Source organism: Gigantopelta aegis, chromosome 2, assembly GCF_016097555.1.
Source record: "Gigantopelta aegis isolate Gae_Host chromosome 2, Gae_host_genome, whole genome shotgun sequence".
Lineage (NCBI taxonomy): Eukaryota > Metazoa > Mollusca > Gastropoda > Neomphalida > Peltospiridae > Gigantopelta > Gigantopelta aegis.
Genome location: NC_054700.1, coordinates 796,150 through 820,055, shown reverse-complemented (window position 1 = coordinate 820,055; position 23,906 = coordinate 796,150). Strand labels below are relative to the sequence as shown.

General features: G+C 36.9%; 1 protein-coding gene across 2 annotated transcripts in view; it reads left to right on the top strand.

The window, feature by feature from the left end:
- LOC121379506 (asparagine--tRNA ligase, cytoplasmic-like) overlaps nucleotides 1–23,313 on the top strand; it is a 43,802-nt gene extending 20,489 nt beyond the window's left edge. For both annotated transcript variants that reach the window (XM_041508153.1, XM_041508160.1), the window contains exons 8-18: nucleotides 7,875–7,961; nucleotides 8,560–8,646; nucleotides 8,906–8,962; nucleotides 11,989–12,066; nucleotides 14,665–14,742; nucleotides 16,507–16,628; nucleotides 17,234–17,372; nucleotides 18,767–18,880; nucleotides 21,246–21,377; nucleotides 22,042–22,173; nucleotides 22,579–23,313. In XM_041508153.1, coding sequence (XP_041364087.1) covers nucleotides 7,875–7,961; nucleotides 8,560–8,646; nucleotides 8,906–8,962; nucleotides 11,989–12,066; nucleotides 14,665–14,742; nucleotides 16,507–16,628; nucleotides 17,234–17,372; nucleotides 18,767–18,880; nucleotides 21,246–21,377; nucleotides 22,042–22,173; nucleotides 22,579–22,710 — 1,158 coding nt within the window. In that variant the 3' untranslated portion in view covers nucleotides 22,711–23,313. The remainder of the gene's footprint in view (nucleotides 1–7,874; nucleotides 7,962–8,559; nucleotides 8,647–8,905; nucleotides 8,963–11,988; nucleotides 12,067–14,664; nucleotides 14,743–16,506; nucleotides 16,629–17,233; nucleotides 17,373–18,766; nucleotides 18,881–21,245; nucleotides 21,378–22,041; nucleotides 22,174–22,578) is intronic.
- The last annotated feature ends 593 nt before the right edge of the window (nucleotides 23,314–23,906 follow it).

Here is a 23,906-nt window from a genome sequence, read left to right as displayed (position 1 = left end):
GGAACTGTTCTTCCTTCCAAATAGCCATAATATAAGAATGTGTGGAGTGGTGCGTTGTTAAATAGAACTGTTCTTCCTTCCAAATAGCCATAATATAAGAATGTGTGGAGTGGTGCGTTGTTAAATGGAACTGTTCTTCCTTCCAAATAGCCATAATATAAGAATGTGTGGAGTGGTGCGTTGTTAAATAGAACTGTTCTTCCTTCCAAATAGCCATAATATAAGAATGTGTGGAGTGGTGCGTTGTTAAATAGAACTGTTCTTCCTTCCAAATAGCCATAATATAAGAATGTGTGGAGTGGTGCGTTGTTAAATGGAACTGTTCTTCCTTCCAAATAGCCATAATATAAGAATGTGTGGAGTGGTGCGTTGTTAAATGGAACTGTTCTTCCTTCCAAATAGCCATAATATAAGAATGTGTGGAGTGGTGCGTTGTTAAATAGAACTGTTCTTCCTTCCAAATAGCCATAATATAAGAATGTGTGGAGTGGTGCGTTGTTAAATAGAACTGTTCTTCCTTCCAAATAGCCATAATATAAGAATGTGTGGAGTGGTGTGTTGTTAAATAGAACTGTTCTTCCTTCCAAATAGCCATAATATAAGAATGTGTGGAGTGGTGCGTTGTTAAATAGAACTGTTCTTCCTTCCAAATAGCCATAATATAAGAATGTGTGGAGTGGTGCGTTGTTAAATGGAACTGTTCTTCCTTCCAAATAGCCATAATATAAGAATGTGTGGAGTGGTGCGTTGTTAAATGGAACTGTTCTTCCTTCCAAATAGCCATAATATAAGAATGTGTGGAGTGGTGCGTTGTTAAATGGAACTGTTCTTCCTTCCAAATAGCCATAATATAAGAATGTGTGGAGTGGTGCGTTGTTAAATAGAACTGTTCTTCCTTCCAAATAGCCATAATATAAGAATGTGTGGAGTGGTGCGTTGTTAAATAGAACTGTTCTTCCTTCCAAATAGCCATAATATAAGAATGTGTGGAGTGGTGTGTTGTTAAATGGAACTGTTCTTCCTTCCAAATAGCCATAATATAAGAATGTGTGGAGTGGTGCGTTGTTAAATGGAACTGTTCTTCCTTCCAAATAGCCATAATAAAGAATGTGTGGAGTGGTGCGTTGTTAAATAGAACTGTTCTTCCTTCCAAATAGCCATAATATAAGAATGTGTGGAGTGGTGCGTTAAATGTGTTCTTCCTTCCAAATAGCCATAATATAAGAATGTGTGGAGTGGTGCGTTGTTAAATAGACTGTTCTTCCTTCCAAATAGCCATAATATAAGAATGTGTGGAGTGGTGCGTTGTTAAATGGAACTGTTCTTCCTTCCAAATAGCCATAATATAAGAATGTGTGGAGTGGTGCGTTGTTAAATGGAACTGTTCTTCCTTCCAAATAGCCATAATATAAGAATGTGTGGAGTGGTGCGTTGTTAAATGGAACTGTTCTTCCTTCCAAATAGCCATAATATAAGAATGTGTGGAGTGGTGCGTTGTTAAATGGAACTGTTCTTCCTTCCAAATAGCCATAGTATAAGAATGTGTGGAGTGGTGTGTTGTTAAATAGAACTGTTCTTCCTTCCAAATAGCCATAATATAAGAATGTGTTGAGTGGTGCGTTGTTAAATAGAACTGTTCTTCCTTCCAAATAGCCATAATATAAGAATGTGTGGAGTGGTGCGTTGTTAAATAGAACTGTTCTTCCTTCCAAATAGCCATAATATAAGAATGTGTGGAGTGGTGCGTTGTTAAATGGAACTGTTCTTCCTTCCAAATAGCCATAATATAAGAATGTGTGGAGTGGTGCGTTGTTAAATGGAACTGTTCTTCCTTCCAAATAGCCATAATATAAGAATGTGTGGAGTGGTGCGTTGTTAAATGGAACTGTTCTTCCTTCCAAATAGCCATAATATAAGAATGTGTGGAGTGGTGCGTTGTTAAATAGAACTGTTCTTCCTTCCAAATAGCCATAATATAAGAATGTGTGGAGTGGTGTGTTGTTAAATGGGACTGTTCTTCCTTCCAAATAGCCATAATATAAGAATGTGTGGAGTGGTGTGTTGTTAAATGGAACTGTTCTTCCTTCCAAATAGCCATAATATAAGAATGTGTGGAGTGGTGCGTTGTTAAATAGAACTGTTCTTCCTTCCAAATAGCCATAATATAAGAATGTGTGGAGTGGTGTGTTGTTAAATGAACTGTTCTTCCTTCCAAATAGCCATAATATAAGAATGTGTGGAGTGGTGCGTTGTTAAATAGAACTGTTCTTCCTTCCAAATAGCCATAATATAAGAATGTGTGGAGTGGTGTGTTGTTAAATGGGACTGTTCTTCCTTCCAAATAGCCATAATATAAGAATGTGTGGAGTGGTGCGTTGTTAAATGGGACTGTTCTTCCTTCCAAATAGCCATAATATAAGAATGTGTGGAGTGGTGCGTTGTTAAATAGAACTGTTCTTCCTTCCAAATAGCCATAATATAAGAATGTGTGGAGTGGTGTGTTGTTAAATGGAACTGTTCTTCCTTCCAAATAGCCATAATATAAGAATGTGTTGAGTGGTGCGTTGTTAAATAGAACTGTTCTTCCTTCCAAATAGCCATAATATAAGAATGTGTGGAGTGGTGCGTTGTTAAATAGAACTGTTCTTCCTTCCAAATAGCCATAATATAAGAATGTGTGGAGTGGTGCGTTGTTAAATGGAACTGTTCTTCCTTCCAAATAGCCATAATATAAGAATGTGTGGAGTGGTGCGTTGTTAAATGGAACTGTTCTTCCTTCCAAATAGCCATAATATAAGAATGTGTGGAGTGGTGCGTTGTTAAATGGAACTGTTCTTCCTTCCAAATAGCCATAATATAAGAATGTGTGGAGTGGTGCGTTGTTAAATAGAACTGTTCTTCCTTCCAAATAGCCATAATATAAGAATGTGTTGAGTGGTGTGTTGTTAAATAGAACTGTTCTTCCTTCCAAATAGCCATAATATAAGAATGTGTTGAGTGGTGCGTTGTTAAATAGAACTGTTCTTCCTTCCAAATAGCCATAATATAAGAATGTGTGGAGTGGTGCGTTGTTAAATGGGACTGTTCTTCCTTCCAAATAGCCATAATATAAGAATGTGTTGAGTGGTGCGTTGTTAAATGGAACTGTTCTTCCTTCCAAATAGCCATAATATAAGAATGTGTGGAGTGGTGCGTTGTTAAATGGAACTGTTCTTCCTTCCAAATAGCCATAATATAAGAATGTGTGGAGTGGTGCGTTGTTAAATGGAACTGTTCTTCCTTCCAAATAGCCATAATATAAGAATGTGTGGAGTGGTGCGTTGTTAAATGGAACTGTTCTTCCTTCCAAATAGCCATAATATAAGAATGTGTGGAGTGGTGCGTTGTTAAATAGAACTGTTCTTCCTTCCAAATAGCCATAATATAAGAATGTGTGGAGTGGTGCGTTGTTAAATGGAACTGTTCTTCCTTCCAAATAGCCATAATATAAGAATGTGTGGAGTGGTGCGTTGTTAAATAGAACTGTTCTTCCTTCCAAATAGCCATAATATAAGAATGTGTGGAGTGGTGCGTTGTTAAATAGAACTGTTCTTCCTTCCAAATAGCCATAATATAAGAATGTGTGGAGTGGTGCGTTGTTAAATGGAACTGTTCTTCCTTCCAAATAGCCATAATATAAGAATGTGTGGAGTGGTGCGTTGTTAAATGGAACTGTTCTTCCTTCCAAATAGCCATAATATAAGAATGTGTGGAGTGGTGCGTTGTTAAATAGAACTGTTCTTCCTTCCAAATAGCCATAATATAAGAATGTGTGGAGTGGTGCGTTGTTAAATAGAACTGTTCTTCCTTCCAAATAGCCATAATATAAGAATGTGTGGAGTGGTGCGTTGTTAAATAGAACTGTTCTTCCTTCCAAATAGCCATAATATAAGAATGTGTGGAGTGGTGCGTTGTTAAATAGAACTGTTCTTCCTTCCAAATAGCCATAATATAAGAATGTGTGGAGTGGTGCGTTGTTAAATGGGACTGTTCTTCCTTCCAAATAGCCATAATATAAGAATGTGTGGAGTGGTGCGTTGTTAAATGGAACTGTTCTTCCTTCCAAATAGCCATAATATAAGAATGTGTGGAGTGGTGCGTTGTTAAATGGAACTGTTCTTCCTTCCAAATAGCCATAATATAAGAATGTGTGGAGTGGTGCGTTGTTAAATAGAACTGTTCTTCCTTCCAAATAGCCATAATATAAGAATGTGTGGAGTGGTGCGTTGTTAAATAGAACTGTTCTTCCTTCCAAATAGCCATAGTATAAGAATGTGTGGAGTGGTGTGTTGTTAAATGGAACTGTTCTTCCTTCCAAATAGCCATAATATAAGAATGTGTGGAGTGGTGCGTTGTTAAATGGAACTGTTCTTCCTTCCAAATAGCCATAATATAAGAATGTGTGGAGTGGTGCGTTGTTAAATAGAACTGTTCTTCCTTCCAAATAGCCATAATATAAGAATGTGTGGAGTGGTGTGTTGTTAAATGGAACTGTTCTTCCTTCCAAATAGCCATAATATAAGAATGTGTGGAGTGGTGTGTTGTTAAATAGAACTGTTCTTCCTTCCAAATAGCCATAATATAAGAATGTGTGGAGTGGTGCGTTGTTAAATAGAACTGTTCTTCCTTCCAAATAGCCATAATATAAGAATGTGTGGAGTGGTGCGTTGTTAAATGGAACTGTTCTTCCTTCCAAATAGCCATAATATAAGAATGTGTGGAGTGGTGCGTTGTTAAATGGGACTGTTCTTCCTTCCAAATAGCCATAATATAAGAATGTGTGGAGTGGTGCGTTGTTAAATGGAACTGTTCTTCCTTCCAAATAGCCATAATATAAGAATGTGTGGAGTGGTGCGTTGTTAAATGGAACTGTTCTTCCTTCCAAATAGCCATAATATAAGAATGTGTGGAGTGGTGCTGTTGTTAAATGAACTGTTCTTCCTTCCAAATAGCCATAATATAAGAATGTGTGGAGTGGTGCGTTGTTAAATAAATGGAACTGTTTCTTCCTTCCAAATAGCCATAATATAAGAATGTGTGGAGTGTTCGTTGTTAAATAGAACGTTGTTAAATAGAACTGTTCTTCCTTCCAAATAGCCATAATATAAGAATGTGTGGAGTGGTGCGTTGTTAAATAGAACTGTTCTTCCTTCCAAATAGCCATAATATAAGAATGTGTGGAGTGGTGCGTTGTTAAATGGAACTGTTCTTCCTTCCAAATAGCCATAATATAAGAATGTGTGGAGTGGTGCTGTTCTTCCTTCCAAATAGTTATAAGAATGTGTGGAGTGGTGCGTTGTTAAATGGAACTGTTCTTCCTTCCAAATAGCCATAATATAAGAATGTGTGGAGTGGTGCGTTGTTAAATAGAACTGTTCTTCCTTCCAAATAGCCATAATATAAGAATGTGTGGAGTGGTGCGTTGTTAAATAGAACTGTTCTTCCTTCCAAATAGCCATAATATAAGAATGTGTTGAGTGGTGTGTTGTTAAATAGAACTGTTCTTCCTTCCAAATAGCCATAATATAAGAATGTGTTGAGTGGTGCGTTGTTAAATAGAACTGTTCTTCCTTCCAAATAGCCATAATATAAGAATGTGTGGAGTGGTGTGTTGTTAAATGGAACTGTTCTTCCTTCCAAATAGCCATAATATAAGAATGTGTGGAGTGGTGCGTTGTTAAATGGAACTGTTCTTCCTTCCAAATAGCCATAATATAAGAATGTGTGGAGTGGTGCGTTGTTAAATGGAACTGTTCTTCCTTCCAAATAGCCATAATATAAGAATGTGTGGAGTGGTGCGTTGTTAAATAGAACTGTTCTTCCTTCCAAATAGCCATAATATAAGAATGTGTGGAGTGGTGCGTTGTTAAATAGAACTGTTCTTCCTTCCAAATAGCCATAATATAAGAATGTGTGGAGTGGTGCGTTGTTAAATGGAACTGTTCTTCCTTCCAAATAGCCATAATATAAGAATGTGTGGAGTGGTGCGTTGTTAAATGGAACTGTTCTTCCTTCCAAATAGCCATAATATAAGAATGTGTGGAGTGGTGCGTTGTTAAATAGAACTGTTCTTCCTTCCAAATAGCCATAATAAGAATGTGTGGAGTGGTGTGTTGTTAAATGGAACTGTTCTTCCTTCCAAATAGCCATAATATAAGAATGTGTGGAGTGGTGCGTTGTTAAATAGAACTGTTCTTCCTTCCAAATAGCCATAATATAAGAATGTGTGGAGTGGTGCGTTGTTAAATGGAACTGTTCTTCCTTCCAAATAGCCATAATATAAGAATGTGTTGAGTGGTGTGTTGTTAAATGGAACTGTTCTTCCTTCCAAATAGCCATAATATAAGAATGTGTGGAGTGGTGTGTTGTTAAATGGGACTGTTCTTCCTTCCAAATAGCCATAGTATAAGAATGTGTGGAGTGGTGTGTTGTTAAATAGAACTGTTCTTCCTTCCAAATAGCCATAGTATATAAGAATGTGTGAATGTGTGGAGTGGTGCGTTGTTAAATAGAACTGTTCTTCCTTCCAAATAGCCATAATATAAGAATGTGTGGAGTGGTGCGTTGTTAAATAGAACTGTTCTTCCTTCCAAATAGCCATAATATAAGAATGTGTGGAGTGGTGCGTTGTTAAATGGAACTGTTCTTCCTTCCAAATAGCCATAATATAAGAATGTGTGGAGTGGTGCGTTGTTAAATGGAACTGTTCTTCCTTCCAAATAGCCATAATATAAGAATGTGTGGAGTGGTGCGTTGTTAAATAGAACTGTTCTTCCTTCCAAATAGCCATAATATAAGAATGTGTGGAGTGGTGTGTTGTTAAATGGGACTGTTCTTCCTTCCAAATAGCCATAATATAAGAATGTGTGGAGTGGTGCGTTGTTAAATAGAACTGTTCTTCCTTCCAAATAGCCATAATATAAGAATGTGTGGAGTGGTGCGTTGTTAAATAGAACTGTTCTTCCTTCCAAATAGCCATAATATAAGAATGTGTGGAGTGGTGCGTTGTTAAATGGAACTGTTCTTCCTTCCAAATAGCCATAATATAAGAATGTGTGGAGTGGTGCGTTGTTAAATAGAACTGTTCTTCCTTCCAAATAGCCATAATATAAGAATGTGTGGAGTGGTGTGTTGTTAAATGGGACTGTTCTTCCTTCCAAATAGCCATAATATAAGAATGTGTGGAGTGGTGCGTTGTTAAATAGAACTGTTCTTCCTTCCAAATAGCCATAATATAAGAATGTGTGGAGTGGTGTGTTGTTAAATGGGACTGTTCTTCCTTCCAAATAGCCATAGTATAAGAATGTGTCGAATGGTGCGTTGTTTAAATAGAACTGTTCTTCCTTCCAAATAGCCATAGTATAAGAATGTGTGGAGTGGTGCGTTGTTAAATAGAACTGTTCTTCCTTCCAAATAGCCATAATATAAGAATGTGTGGAGTGGTGTGTTGTTAAATGGGACTGTTCTTCCTTCCAAATAGCCATAGTATAAGAATGTGTGGAGTGGTGTGTTGTTAAATAGAACTGTTCTTCCTTCCAAATAGCCATAATATAAGAATGTGTCGAGTGGTGCGTTGTTAAATAGAACTGTTCTTCCTTCCAAATAGCCATAATATAAGAATGTGTGGAGTGGTGAGTTGTTAAATAGAACTGTTCTTCCTTCCAAATAGCCATAATATAAGAATGTTTCGGTAAACTGATGTTCATTTCTTTTAAGTTATATGACTGCTTAACGGAGGTCTCCACTTAACTAGGGTTTGTTTCCTATATTAAGTTGAGTTAAAAATGTTTTTTAAAAAGATCAGTGTTTCTAAATGATTGTACTTGTTATTTCAGTGTCACACAGTGGACGCCTTGATGCTAATGACGGAAGCAGCCATATGTGTGTACGGGATTATCAAAGAGCTGCCTGAAGGAAAAAGTGTTCGTTTTTTATACAGTCTTTTTAAAAATCTGTTCTTTTGTTCTGGAAGATATAAGTTATAAAGACATAATATGTCATTCTGTTTTATTAATAGCTGCAGTAATCATATTATGGACTTTTTGTTTCGTGCTTGATGCACAGTCTGTTTGGGGTTGATCCCCATCGGTGAGCCCGCTAGGCTATTTCTCATTCCAGCCTGTGGAACTGGTATATCAAAGGCTGTGGTATGTGCTATCCTGTCTGGGATGGTACATATAAAAGATTCCTTGCTACTAATGGAAAAATATAGCAGGTTTCCCTCTCTAAGACTATGTCAAAATTACTGATTGTTTTACATCCAATAGCCGCTGATTAATAAATCAATGTGCTCTAGTGGTGTCGTTAAACAAAACAAACTATTTATTTTACTACCTTCCAGATCCCTTCCATCATCTCGAGCTATCTTATTTCTAGAGGACATATTTCTTTTTAACTAATTTTTAAAAACGTAACAGCAGGCCATATTTTACTTCTTATTCAATACCTGAATATTCCTTTTGTTTCTCGTCAACGTGCTGGTTAAACCTCACAAATAAATGAACGTGTTTGCTGTTTCAGGCACCAGATAACCATGAACTTACAGCAGATTTCTGGGAACTGATTGGACCATCACCGCCAGGTGGCGCTGACAACTTGCTCAACGAGGTATATAAAACTTTGATCAGGTTTATTTTATAATTTGCAGCAAATTTAGGACAATCCTTTTAAATCTTTTTAATTTTTTAATTTTTTTAATTATTATTATTGCAAAAAATTCCATTCAAGGTTTATCTGAGACAATTCCAAAGAGAACATGAAGATCTTTAACTACTTGTTCCCTCTATCGTTTAAACACTGATAAATATAGTAGCTGTCTTGTTGGATTATTGACGTGATTGTTAAGTGCTGTTTTTACTGTCTGCAGGAAGCCAATGTTGACGTCCAGCTTGATAACCGACATATGATGATCAGAGGAGAAAACGTAAGATGTCGTTTATTTAAATTCCTAGTCATCGTCGCCTTATTATTCATATTCTTCTTTCTTCTTCTTCTTCTTACCGGCCTCGGTGGCGTAGTGGTTAGGCCATCGGTCTACAGGCTGGTAGGTACTGGGTTCGGATCCCAGTCGAGGCATGGGATTTTTAATCCAGATACCGACTCCAAACCCTGAGTGAGTGCTCCGCAAGACTCATTGGGTAGGTGTAAACCACTTGTACCGACCAGTGATCCATAACTGGTTCAACAAAGGCCATGGTTTGTGCTATCCTGCCTGTGGGAAGTGCAAATAAAAGATCCCTTGCTGCTAATCGGAAGAGTAGCCCATGTAGTGGCGACAGTGGGTTTCCTCTCAAATTCTGTGTGGTCCTTAACCATATGTCTGACGCCATATAACCGTAAATAAAATGTGTTGAGTGCGTCGTTAAATAAAATATTTCCTTTCTTTCTTCTTCTTCTTCTCTATTCTTCTTATTTATTCTTCCTCTTATTATTATTAATTTTTTACATGGCTTTCCCTTCTCTCCTTCACTTCCATCTGGTAGCTCATCCTATCTTTCAACTTCTTTTGCTGTCCGCCTCCACATCCCAGTCCTTGCACCTGAAACCATGATAGGTGCTTGTCTTTTGTGATCATACATGTGGCACACCTGCTATTTCCAATCAGCCTTAGCTTTGAACGTGGTCTGACATTGTGAAGAGTCACCTCTAACTACTTACTGTACTCCCTACTACTTACTGTACTCCCTACTACTTACTGTACTCCCTACTACTTACTGTACTCCCTACTACTTCCTGTACTCCCTACTACTTCCTGTACTCCCTACTACTTCCTGTACTCCCTGTACTCCCTACTACTTCCTGTACTCCCTACTACTTACTGTACTCCCTACTACTGACTGTACTCCCTACTACTGACTGTACTGCCTACTACTGACTGTACTGCCTACTACTGACTGTACTCCCTACTACTTACTGTACTCCCTACTACTTACTGTACTCCCTACTACTTACTGTACTGCCTACTACTGACTGTACTCCCTACTACTGACTGTACTCCCTACTACTGACTGTACTGCCTACTACTGACTGTACTCCCTACTACTTACTGTACTGCCTACTACTTACTGTACTCCCTACTACTTACTGTACTCCCTACTACTTACTGTACTCCCTACTACTGACTGTACTCCCTACTACTTACTGTACTCCCTACTACTGACTGTACTGCCTACTACTGACTGTACTGCCTACTACTGACTGTACTCCCTACTACTTACTGTACTCCCTACTACTGACTGTACTCCCTACTACTGACTGTACTGCCTACTACTTACTGTACTGCCTACTACTTACTGTACTGCCTACTACTTACTGTACTCCCTACTACTTACTGTACTCCCTACTACTTACTGTACTCCCTACTACTGACTGTACTCCCTACTACTTACTGTACTCCCTACTACTTACTGTACTCCCTACTACTTACTGTACTCCCTACTACTTACTGTACTCCCTACTACTGACTGTACTCCCTACTACTTACTGTACTCCCTACTACTTACTGTACTCCCTACTACTGACTGTACTGCCTACTACTGACTGTACTCCCTACTACTGACTGTACTCCCTACTACTTACTGTACTCCCTACTACTGACTGTACTCCCTACTACTGACTGTACTGCCTACTACTTACTGTACTGCCTACTACTTACTGTACTCCCTACTACTTACTGTACTCCCTACTACTTACTGTACTCCCTACTACTTACTGTACTCCCTACTACTGACTGTACTCCCTACTACTTACTGTACTGCCTACTACTGACTGTACTCCCTACTACTGACTGTACTCCCTACTACTGACTGTACTCCCTACTACTGACTGTACTCCCTACTACTGACTGTACTCCCTACTACTGACTGTACTCCCTACTACTTACTGTACTCCCTACTACTTACTGTACTCCCTACTACTTACTGTACTCCCTACTACTTACTGTACTCCCTACTACTGACTGTACTCCCTACTACTTACTGTACTCCCTACTACTTACTGTACTCCCTACTACTTACTGTACTCCCTACTACTTACTGTACTCCCTACTACTGACTGTACTCCCTACTACTTACTGTACTCCCTACTACTGACTGTACTCCCTACTACTGACTGTACTGCCTACTACTGACTGTACTCCCTACTACTGACTGTACTCCCTACTACTGACTGTACTCCCTACTACTGACTGTACTCCCTACTACTGACTGTACTCCCTACTACTTACTGTACTGCCTACTACTTACTGTACTCCCTACTACTTACTGTACTCCCTACTACTGACTGTACTCCCTACTACTGACTGTACTCCCTACTACTTACTGTACTCCCTACTACTTACTGTACTCCCTACTACTTACTGTACTCCCTACTACTGACTGTACTCCCTACTACTGACTGTACTCCCTACTACTTACTGTACTCCCTACTACTTACTGTTGTTAGTGCTATACACATGTAGGTCAGGCACACATTGATAGCAGCAGAACATGAGACTGCCAATGTTTGAGTGATTGCATATTACATTTAGGACGTCATATACATAGTTATAACAGGTTATCAGGGCTAGCTCTGGGTGAGCAGTTGGTTTCGCCAAATTATCTATAAAACTTTAAAAAATTGTACAAAATGAGATATTTTTAAAAATAATATCAACTATTACACAAGAATAATTTTGCCATATTAAAATACAATTCACCAGTTGTTTTCGAAAATCGTAATTGGTAAATTTGGCAAGTGCCAGAGCTAGCCCTGCGGTTACACATTACGTAATGGGTGCCAGAGTTAGCCCTGCAGTTACACAGTACGTAATGGCTTATCTGTAAAACATTCTGTCATACTCCGTACATGATTTTCACAAACACTAATAAAGGCCTGAATGTGATGTTAGAACTTAATGCTTTTTCAACGTGTGTTCTTGATGTTGAAATGTAATGCTCCATTAACTTCCAGACCTCCAAGGTAATGAAGATGCGATCCTACGTGATGCAGACGTTCAGAGATCACTACAAAGCAAACGGCTATTTTGAGGTGAGTCGGTTGATTATTCTGTGAAAGGGATGAGAGCCAAGTCATTCGGTAGGGTGCTTCTCTCAAGTATTAGTGTCATAGGATTGAACTACCTCAGTGAAACCATTGGGGTTTTTTCCTTTTTTTAAACATTATTTATTCAAATGAAGGAAGTGGATCAGCAAACAGGCGGTAAACCTAAATAAATGGTGGGATGTAGCCCAGTGGTAAGGCACTCGCTTGGTGCGTGGTCGGTCTTGGATCGATGCTCATCGGTAGGCCCAGTGGGCTATTTCTGATTCCAGCCAGTGCACCACGACTTGTATATCAAAGACTGTGGTATGTGCTATCCTGTCGGATGATGCATATAAAAGATCCCTTGCTATTAATGGAAAAATGTGGTGGGTTTCGTCTCTAAGACTTGTCAAAATTACCAAATGTTTGACATCCAATAGCTCTTAACAAAACAAACTTTAAACTTCTGAGTTTTTTCCTTTCCCAGCCAGTACTCATGTCTGGTATATCAAAGGCCATAGTATGTGCTGCCCTATTTGTGGGAAAGTGCATATAAAAGATTCCTGTTAATGGAACAGTATAGCAGATGTTCTCTGAAGACAATGTGTCCAAATTACCAACTGTTTGACATCCAATACAATAACACAAGAGATATGACTTATACATGACATTATGTGCACTAGTTGACTGAATGAAGTATATTTCGGGGGAAAAGGAACTGTTTACATCGAGGGCTGATAATAAGCAGAACTGATTAATTATATCTGATTATATAACTGATTATATATAACTCTTGATTTTTAGAAAAGCAAGATTTAACAGTTAAAAATTTAAGAAAAATTTGAAAAAGATTGACTTTCTTTATTTTAAAAAATGACATATGTTTGCATGCTTGTCCCCCACAGAAAACATTAAAAACCACAACAACAAACACATTAAAAAAGCAAAATATTGGAGTATTATTTTGGGAGAGTGGACACAGTGGGATCTGGTTGAGGAGATGAACATTGTCTGAATTTTTAAACGACTACAGTGTTTTAAGCTTTTCCAGAATTCTTCTATTTTCTCTGTCCAAAACTTAAGATATGGTTTTGGCTGATAATTTACATGAGGGCTGCTGTTTTAGACATTGTGCAACCCTAACCCAAAGGCCTGTATTAAACTTTCTGGATTTTGTTTTGTAACTCTTTCATCATCACAATATTTTCAGGTGATATATTGTTAGGTCTTGTTAGTAGGTCAGTGGTCATGTGATCCTGACTTGACAAAGAGAATAACTAGTAAATGACTTAGGATATGGGCTTTATCCGGTGAAGGGAAGACTGGGAAATTCTGCGAGGCTACATCGTATGATGACCTAGAGGTCAAATGAGAGGTGTAATGTATCTATGTCATAACCTTCTGTTCTTGCCCACTGGACTGAATTAGACAGCTTTTACATGGTGCTAGATAAATCGGTTTAGCACCTCGGTGCTGGGCAATTTCTACATGTGCATGACTTCATACATCATGCTTTACAATGATTGACGTCGTAACTCATGTGTTTCAGAATTCTGTTTGCCATTTCATGTTGTTTCATTGTTTTAAAAATATTTAAACAAATTAATGTTTCAACTTCATGTTTATGTCGTTCCATAAGGTGGACTGTACTTTTCTGCATATGATTAAATGAGTTTGTAGGTGAAATGTTTACGAATCATTCTACAATAAGCAAACCGTAGCTTAGAAAATTAATGTTTTGTTACTGCAATTAAATGGTCAAGAAAAAGAATCAATCACCATTGTGAGGTATAGATACGGCAATTCCATATATATACATTGTACCTCACAATGGTGATAGATTCTATTACATGGTTCACACGGTCTTGAAAAGTGCTTGAATTTAGGAGTTTGAAATGAAAAGTGCTTGAATTTCATGTCAGTGCGACTAGCGCGTCATTTTAACCAGAAATTACGGAACAATCTCGAAAGAAATTTAGCATTTTTACTTCCGTGTTCGCACTTTTATTCCAGCACCCGCGACGTTCCGCAACCCGAATGTACTCGGCCCATTCCGGGACAAATGCTAAGTTCCGAATGCCTCAGCCGAGATTTACCGATTATTGATGAGCATAATAGCCTCGTTTTGAGAACTGCAAACAATAGTCAGGCGAGACGACACGGAATCACTTAGATTTTAAAGTTTTTGCAAGCACATGTTCAAATTTAAACATGCCTAGTGGAAAGTGTGTTTTTAACAAAATGTGGTGTCGAAAATATACGTGGATCAGAGAGAGTAAGGACGAGTCAAAGGCCATGTGTTCCTGTTGTCGCAAGGATATTAACATCGGCGCCATGGGCGAGAGTGCACTTAAATTGCACGAAAACAGCAAAAAACACAGAAAAAACAAAGCGGACACTGCAAGCTTCAGCATATCTCAGTTATTTGGTTTGTATTTATGGTACTTGATAACATAAGGTAGGTCCTTGAAAAGTGCTTGAATTTTATGGGTCCTTGCCTGTATGAACCATGTATTAGTATATGTTTATGACTGCTTTAATTGGTTATCATAATCGGTAATAGAACCAGTTGGTGCAGGATAAAAGCTGTTATTTGTGTTGTAGATAACACCACCTACGTTGGTACAAACACAAGTGGAAGGAGGCTCAACTTTATTCAACTTGGACTTCTTCGGGCAGCAGGTGAGAGTTAGTCACAGAGAATTTACAAATAATTGTACAAACATTGATTTGTTTGTCAGAGAATTTAGAGATAATTGTATAAACATTGATGTGTTCACAGAGAATGTAGAGGTAATTATATAAACATTGTAGTTGCTGTTGTAATTTTAATACTGAAACTTTGTGTAGCACAGTTAATTACAAATAACGTAGGAAAAAATTGATTTTGAAATCTACACTGATCGAACAGGTGTGACAGTGGAATAGCATTGTTTGAATTCACTCATAGTTTTTTGTTGTAGATATTGGTTTTGTTAGTTATTTCCTCAACAGTTAGCTGCACAAACCTTAATACGTGTGCCAATTCTAGAAACACGAACCTTAATACGTGTGCCAATTCTCGAAACACGAACCTTAATACGTGTGCCAATTCTCGAAACACGAACCTTAATACGTGTGCCAATTCTCGAAACACAAACCTTAATATGTGTACCAATTATGGAAACACGAACCTTAATACGTGTACCAATTATGGAAACACGAACCTTAATACGTGTGCCAATTCTTGAAACACGAACCTTAATACCGTATTTGACCGGAAATAAGCCCAGGGGGCCAAGACAACTCATTGTGAGCTTGGCATGGGGTGGGCTTATTCCCAGACAAGGGGCCAGTTTTGTTGAAATTTTTTTTAATAATAATAATTAAAATAAATAACAATATTTAAATGAACTAGGAAAAAAACCAAAAAACGTTCAGTAGCACATCTATTAATTAAGTGTTCCATTTGTTATTAATAAATAATAACTGTTTATTAATTAAATTGGTTTTTTTTTTACTAGTATCTAATTATCAGAAACACACCTTCTATGTTACAATTACTTACCAGTGCTGTTTATTTACATCCAAAATTTAATGCTGAGAAGACTTAAAACAACAGCAATTAACAACAAACTCAATAGCCTATACACACGTTGCTGACACGGGCAGCTAGCTTACACTGCAAAGAATTGTCAATCTAAGGTCATTGTTCTTAGCCAATCAGAATACGGTATTTGCTTAATTAGCATTAACTGCGGACCCAGTGTGGTGGTAAAAATAGACACTGGTTTTTAGTTCATACTTGGCTTGGATACTTCAGAGAAATACTGCAGGCATGAAATTGAAAACAATGTTACACACTGTTATTGTTAGACTGCTAAATCTCACTGGTGGTAAAATATTGTGTTACATTTGTGTTTAATTATCTGCAGGAGGTATGACCTTTTAAATGAACTTTGAGCAAACTTGCAATTTCATGTTATTTATAAGGTGACGAAGTTGGGGGTGGGCTTATTTACGAATGAGGGCCTAATTTCTTAAATGCTATCAAAACGGAGGTGGGCTTATTCAAAGACATGGGCTTATTTCCGGTCAAATACGGTACGTGTGCCAAATCTTGAAACACGAACCTTAATACGTGTACCAATTATGGAAACACGAACCTTAATACGTGTGCCAATTCTTGAAACACGAACCTTAATACGTGTGCCAATTCTGTGGCAAGGGACTTGTAATTTGTATGAAAACCTCAAATAATATTCGTTGATTACATACAAGGTTATCAAAATGGTAGTTGTGTTTGTATTTTGCATTAAGAAATTATGTTAAGATGCAATACGGTAAGCATTTAATTTTAATCTATGCTGTATTTTATACACTATTTTAAATTTAAACTATGTTCTAAGAGAACTTTATTTTGCTTTATGTAATAATGTTGTGTGTTTTCCTGCTAATCTTTTCCAGGCGTACCTCACTCAGACCTCACAGCTGTATCTGGAAACATGTCTTCCATCGCTTGGTGACGTGTTTTGTATCGCCCAGTCATATCGTGCAGAGAAATCCAGAACGCGCAGACATCTCGCGGAGTAAGTTCTGGGGTAGTCTTTCAACTCATATTTCAATGTGCTCTAGTGGTGTCATTAAACAAGACAAACTTATCAACTCGTATGAGAGTGTTAATGTAATAAGTTGTAGACGTCTCGCAGAGTAAATGTTGGGGCATTTTATCAACTTGTATATCAATGTGCTCTAGTGGCGTCATTAAACAAGACAAACTTATCAACTCGTATGAGTGTTAATGTAATAAGTTGTAGATGTCTCGCAGAGTAAATGTTGGGGCATTTTATCAACTTGTATATCAATGTGCTCTAGTGGTGTCGTTAAACAAGTAAATGTTGGGGCATTTTATCAACTCTTATCTGAGTTCTTGTTAATCAGTTAGTTTGGAAAATTTAACCAAGTTCATTTAGGTGCTTGTTGATGCAGTCAGTTAAGGAAATTTAAACAAGTCTACTAGGTTGAACATTCAGGTTCATTGGAGGTTTTGTTACACCAGTTGCTTACAGAAATAAGAATTGTTTGTAATTGTTTTATCATTTTATCGGTGTGCGATACTGAACAATTTCTGTACAAATAAAGTATAAGCATTCACACAAAAAAAATTAAAATACAAATGTTGTATTTTGTTCAGATATACCCACATCGAGGCGGAGTGTGCTTTTCTTACCTTTGAGGATTTTCTGAACCGCATTGAAGATCTCATCTGTGACGTAGTCGACAGGATTCTCAAGTGTCCACAGGCATCGGCCATTGTCAAAGACCTCAACCCTGTAAGTCTGCATCTAACAACTCCCCAAAACCCACGACTCTAATCCATAACTGACCGGCCTCGGTGGCGTCGTGGTTAGGCCATCGGTCAACAGGCTGGTAGGTACTGGGTTCGGATCCCAGTCGAGGCATGGAATTTTTAATCCAGATACCGACTCCAAACCCTGAGTGAGTGCTCCGCAAGGCTCAATGGGTAGGTGTAAACCACTTACACCGACCAGTGATCCATAACTGGTTCAACAAAGGCCATGGTTTGTGCTATCCTGCCTGTGGGAAGTGCAAATAAAAGATCCCTTGCTGCTAATCGGAAAGAGTAGCCCATGAAGTGGCGACAGCGGGTTTCCTCTCAAAATCTGTGTGGTCCATAACCATATGTCTGATGCCATATAATCGTAAATAAAATGTGTTGAGTGCGTCGTTAAATAAAACATTTCTTTCTTTCTCTATATATATGTGTGGTCCGTAACCATATGTCTGACGCCATATAACCGTAAATAAAAAGTGTTGAGTGCGTCGTTAAATAAAACATTTCTTTCTTTCTCTATATATATGTGTGGTCCGTAACCATATGTCTGACCCCATATAACCGTAAATAAAATGTGTTGAGTGCGTTCTTAAATAAAACATTTCTTTGTTTCTTTCTAATCCATAACCACGAGTGCAACCTAGAGGTTATTGCATCGCAGGATCAAACCACCTTGGTGGATCCATTCAGCTGATTGTTTTTTTTCTCGTTCCATCCAGTACACCACAAGTGGTCAAATGTCGTGGTATGTGCTTTCCTGTCTGTGGGAAAGTGCATATAAAAGATCCCATGCTGCATTAGTAAAATTGTAGCGGGTTTCCTCTGATGACTACGAGTCATAATAAACAAGGGTGTTAAAAGTGACTGTCATCGTCCTTAATATCCACTAACCGATGATTAATTAATCAATGTACTCTAGTGGTGTTGTTGAACAAAACAAACATGAACTAATCCATAACCAGTGCCCTGTGAAGGTGTGTGTCATCCTTTGCCATTATTCAATACTAGCCGCCTCGGTGGTGTACTGGTTACTGTAAAATAAATTTGATTTTCATGGCTCACAATTTTCATGTGCAACAATCACCATGCTTGCGGAATTACATTTGATTGCATTCATTATTAACCTAGAAAATAAATAAATGTATAGTTTGTAATACTAGTTATAACACTTAATATTTCTATCGGCAACATCAGTTAGAACGTACTGATCAGTAACAATTATTTTCAGTCATTTATAATTTTTAATGTTAAATTTAATTTATTTTCTGCCTTTTATCATTTTTACATTGATTTACTTTTAATGAGTTATCATTTTCACATCTGTTTATTTTCTTACATTATTTACAATTTTTTCTATCAATTTATTTTCAGTCCTTCAAGGCCCCCAACAAGCCATTTAAGAGAATGAACTATTCTGATGCCATTGTTTTCTTGAAAGAAAATGATATTCGTAAAGATGATGGAACATTTTATGAATTTGGTGAGGTAAGCATATGTATCTAGATTTACACACTACTTTATTAAGTAAGCATATATATCTAGATTTACACACTACTTTATTAAGTAAGCATATGTGTCAATGTTTACACACTACTTTATCAAGTAAGCATATGTGTATCTAGATTTACACACTACTTTATCAAGTAAGCATATGTGTCTAGATTTACACACTACTTCATCAAGTAAGCATATGTGTCTAGATTTACACACTACTTCATCAAGTAAACATATGTGTCTAGATTTACACACTACTTTATCAAGTAAGCATATGTGTCTAGATTTACACACTACTTCATCAAGTAAGCATATGTCTAGATTTACACACTACTTTATCAAGTAAGCATATGTGTATCTAGATTTACACACTACTTCATCAAGTAAGCATGTGTATCTAGATTTACACACTACTTTATCAAGTAAGCATATGTATCTAGATTTACACACTACTTTATCAAGTAAGCATATGTGTATCTAGATTTACACACTACTTTATCAAGTAAGCATATGTGTATCTAGATTTACACACTACTTTATCAAGTAAGCATATGTGTATAGATTTACACATTACTTTATCAAGTAAACATGTGTATAGATTTACACACTACTTTATCAAGTAAGCATATGTGTCTAGATTTACACACTACTTTATCAAGTAAGCATATGCGTCTAGATTTACACACTACTTTATCAAGTAAGCATATGTGTCTAGATTTACACACTACTTTATCAAGTAAGCATATGTGTCTAGATTTACACACTACTTCATCAAGTAAGCATATGTGTCTAGATTTACACACTACTTTATCAAGTAAGCATATGTGTATCTAGATTTACACACTACTTCATCAAGTAAGCATGTGTATCTAGATTTACACACTACTTTATCAAGTAAGCATATGTATCTAGATTTACACACTACTTTATCAAGTAAGCATATGTGTATCTAGATTTACACACTACTTTATCAAGTAAGCATATGTGTATCTAGATTTACACACTACTTTATCAAGTAAGCATATGTGTATCTAGATTTACACACTACTTTATCAAGTAAGCATATGTGTATAGATTTACACACTACTTTATCAAGTAAGCATGTGTATAGATTTACACACTACTTTATCAAGTAAGCATATGTGTCTAGATTTACACACTACTTTATCAAGTAAGCATATGTATCTAGATTTACACACTACTTTATCAAGTAAGCATATGTGTATCTAGATTTACACACTACTTTATCAAGTAAGCATATGTGTAGATTTACACACTACTTTATCAAGTAAGCATATGTGTCTAGATTTACACACTACTTTATCAAGTAAGCATCTGTGTCTAGATTTACACACTACTTTATTAAGTAAGCATGTGTCTAGATTTACACACTACTTTATTAAGTAAGCATGTGTCTAGATTTACACACTACTTTATTAAGTAAGCATCTGTGTCTAGATTTACACACTACTTTATTAAGTAAGCATCTGTGTCTAGATTTACACACTACTTTATCAAGTAAGCATATGTGTAGATTTACACACTACTTTATCAAGTAAGCATACGTGTCTAGATTTACACACTACTTTATCAAGTAAGCATCTGTGTCTAGATTTACACACTACTTTATTAAGTAAGCATCTGTGTCTAGATTTACACACTACTTTATTAAGTAAGCATGTGTCTAGATTTACACACTACTTTATTAAGTAAGCATGTGTCTAGATTTACACACTACTTTATTAAGTAAGCATATGTGTCTAGATTTACACACTACTTTATTAAGTAAACATCTGTGTCTAGATTTACACACTACTTTATTAAGTAAGCATCTGTGTCTAGATTTACACACTACTTTATAACTTTTTGCTGACAAGGGCAGGACGTAGCCCGGTGGTAAAGTGCTCGACTGATGCACAGTGGTCTAGGATCGATCCCCGTCAGTGGGCCCCATTAGGTATTTCTCATTCCATCTACGACCGGTATATCAAAGGCTGTAGTATGTGCTTTCCTGTCTGTGGGATGATGCATATTAAAGATCCCTTGCTACTAATGGAGAAAAAAACAAACCGTGTAGTGGGTTCCCTCTCTGAAATTATTTGTCCAAATTACAAAAAAATTTCACATCCATTATTAATCAATCAGTGGTAGTGTTGAACAAAACAAACTTTATTCTTTACGTTTTTGCTTACCTCATCAATTCTGGCAAATCCAGAGTTTAACTCACTGTCGTGTATTAACTCAAAATTAATCTCAAACAAGAGGACTTAGCTTGAAAACTAGGTCAGCCACTTTAATCAAGTCTTCGGTTTGTGTGTTTTCTGTATTAAAGTGTTTGTTATCGATGTTCATACAGGATATACCGGAGGCTCCGGAGCGGAAGATGACGGACATGATTAATGAACCGATTCTCCTGTGTCGGTTCCCCAAGGAGATTAAGTCGTTCTACATGCAGCGGTGTGCTGACGATGACAGACTCACCGAGTCGGTAAGAGAAGTGTCCGTCTTTGTTCAGACTATCATGAGGATCCTGCTCAATGGTCTCTAAAATGACTTATTAAATACATTTTCATCTTTAGAATATCAGTGTCTGTATATTCCGTATTTTCCTGATTGTCCAATATTTGTATACTAATTTGATTTTACCTCTTCAATTCACATTTGCTGAATTGACATTCTAAATTCTACGTATTACTTTGTTGAGATAAATAACAGTAAGATAAAAAGATGTTTGATTTATGAATGTGCGAACTTTGAATCGGTTTGTCACTTTAAATTCTAGGTATTACTTTGTTGAAATAAATAACGGAGATAAAAAGATGTTTGATTAATGATTGTGTGATGTCAAATGAGGGTGAGGTGTTTGGTTTATAATTAAGTTAACATTTAATATCTATAGGATAATAAATGAGCTTCCGTTTTGTATCATGTTTATGTACCGAGTGAAATACTTTTCAATTGTCAAAAGATTTAGTGATCTTAATTTATATCATTTAACTTGTTTGGTCGACGTTCCTGTAAGGTTGTAGTGCGCCAATTGATGACGTCACGAAGTGTTACGTCCCACTCGGCGTTCTAGTGGGATGTTTCACTTTATGTTCCAAGATATTTTTAACCATATGGGTTAACCAAATATATTATTATTTGTCCAGGTGGATGTTTTGATGCCGAACGTGGGCGAGATTGTTGGGGGATCCATGAGGATCTGGCATGTGGAGGAACTGGAGGAGGGTTTCCGGAGGGAGGGTATCAACCCTGACCCTTATTACTGGTACATTGATCAGGTATGAATTATTTCGTTAAAACGAATGGAATATTTTAACACCTCAGAAGATTTTAAACCACAGCTAGGATCGCATTGCTGGATGCAGTATTGCTTTATCTTTTCAGATCACCATGTGAAAGGTCATAGTACAGAGGGTGGTTAGGTTTGGGGGTTTTTTCGGGGGGGGGGGGGGGGTTGTAAAACAAAATTTTAAAAATAAATTTAAATATTTTTTTCATTTGTTAATTGTAAGATGTTAAACTAACTTTAATGATTAATTTTAAAAAGCCATTTTTTAATAAAATTTTCAAAAATGTTTATTATAAAATTTGCTTCTCCTTCTTAATTTGTTTTTAACCTGGTCAAAATTTTATTGGTACCGAGTTGATTATTAGTTAATTTTCTCCTTTGTTTTTTTTTGCAGAGGAAGTTTGGCACATGTCCCCACGGAGGCTATGGTTTGGGAATGGAACGCTTTCTGTGCTGGCTCCTAAACAGATATCATATCCGCGAAGTCTGTCTGTATCCACGCTTCATCGAACGATGTCATCCATAGTTACCTCCCCTGATCACGTCACCTCAGAAGATTACATTCAGACATCATGCACCATCTACTACAGCAGAATTCTAGACCAGCAATTCTAATACAATGATATAGATGAGAAGATTACATTCAGACATCAAGCACCATCTACTACAGCAGCATTCTGGACCAGCAATTCTCAGTGTTACATACAAAGATATAGCTGTCTATTTGGATAATTAAAACATTAATTTGGCTAATTATTTCTAACCACATTTGTCAAATTATTGAATAATTTGCAGTGTTCTCGCTGGGTGAAAATTAAAGGAGGGCGGCCGCGCGGCACCACACCCTTCAAAAACCCAATTAAACGAAAAGCAAAAAATAAAGAAGAAAAAAGTGGGGGGCATGGGGGATAGCTTGGTTACCGCATTGTTGTGTGTTGGTAGACTTTGTGGAAAGACATACTCCTTATTTTGCCTAAAAAATGTTTATATGAAATACAAACAGAATTGTCTTTTAACTGAACCGAAGATGTTATTGGTCTGACATTCATGGGCAGTTCTGGTATTGTTGAACTGATCAAAGTTTTAATATTATTCTTTTAATAAAGATTTCAAGATATACGAAAAACAATAAAGATGTTTGTAATGTGATCCCCTAATGTCGGATACATTTTTTGTTATTTCCATCTTCATCGAATGAATTGATCACTGTGATAAAATATTATCGCCAGTTTTGTTTTTGTAAAGGCGGTGTATATATTATTTGGCATCCAAGATAAATGATTTTACTAATAAACACTACCACTTCCGTTGTTTTTATAAGCGGTGATATCCCCCTCCCCCCCCCCCCCCCCCCCCCCAAAGTGAAAAGTTTACCATATTTTATAAAGAACTGCTGAATAAACAGAATGACAGAAACAAAAAATCTGCAATTGAGGACAAAATATCAGACGATAATTAGTGGAAACAAAAGACAGAATGACTGTTCTGATCACGTGACAAATTTGGTGCCAAATAAGGGGTTTTTTTTTTCAATCGGAAATTGCCGAATCCGTAAATAAAAATGTTTTCATTGCTCAAATAAAATATAACTTTTATTGTGTGTATTAAACATACAACTGGATACAAGTATGGGACAACTTAGAGGCTGTTAAAAATACTGTTAAATTACTTTACAGTAAATGTTTTGTCAATTGCTTTTTCGTACACAACATTTGATGTCCA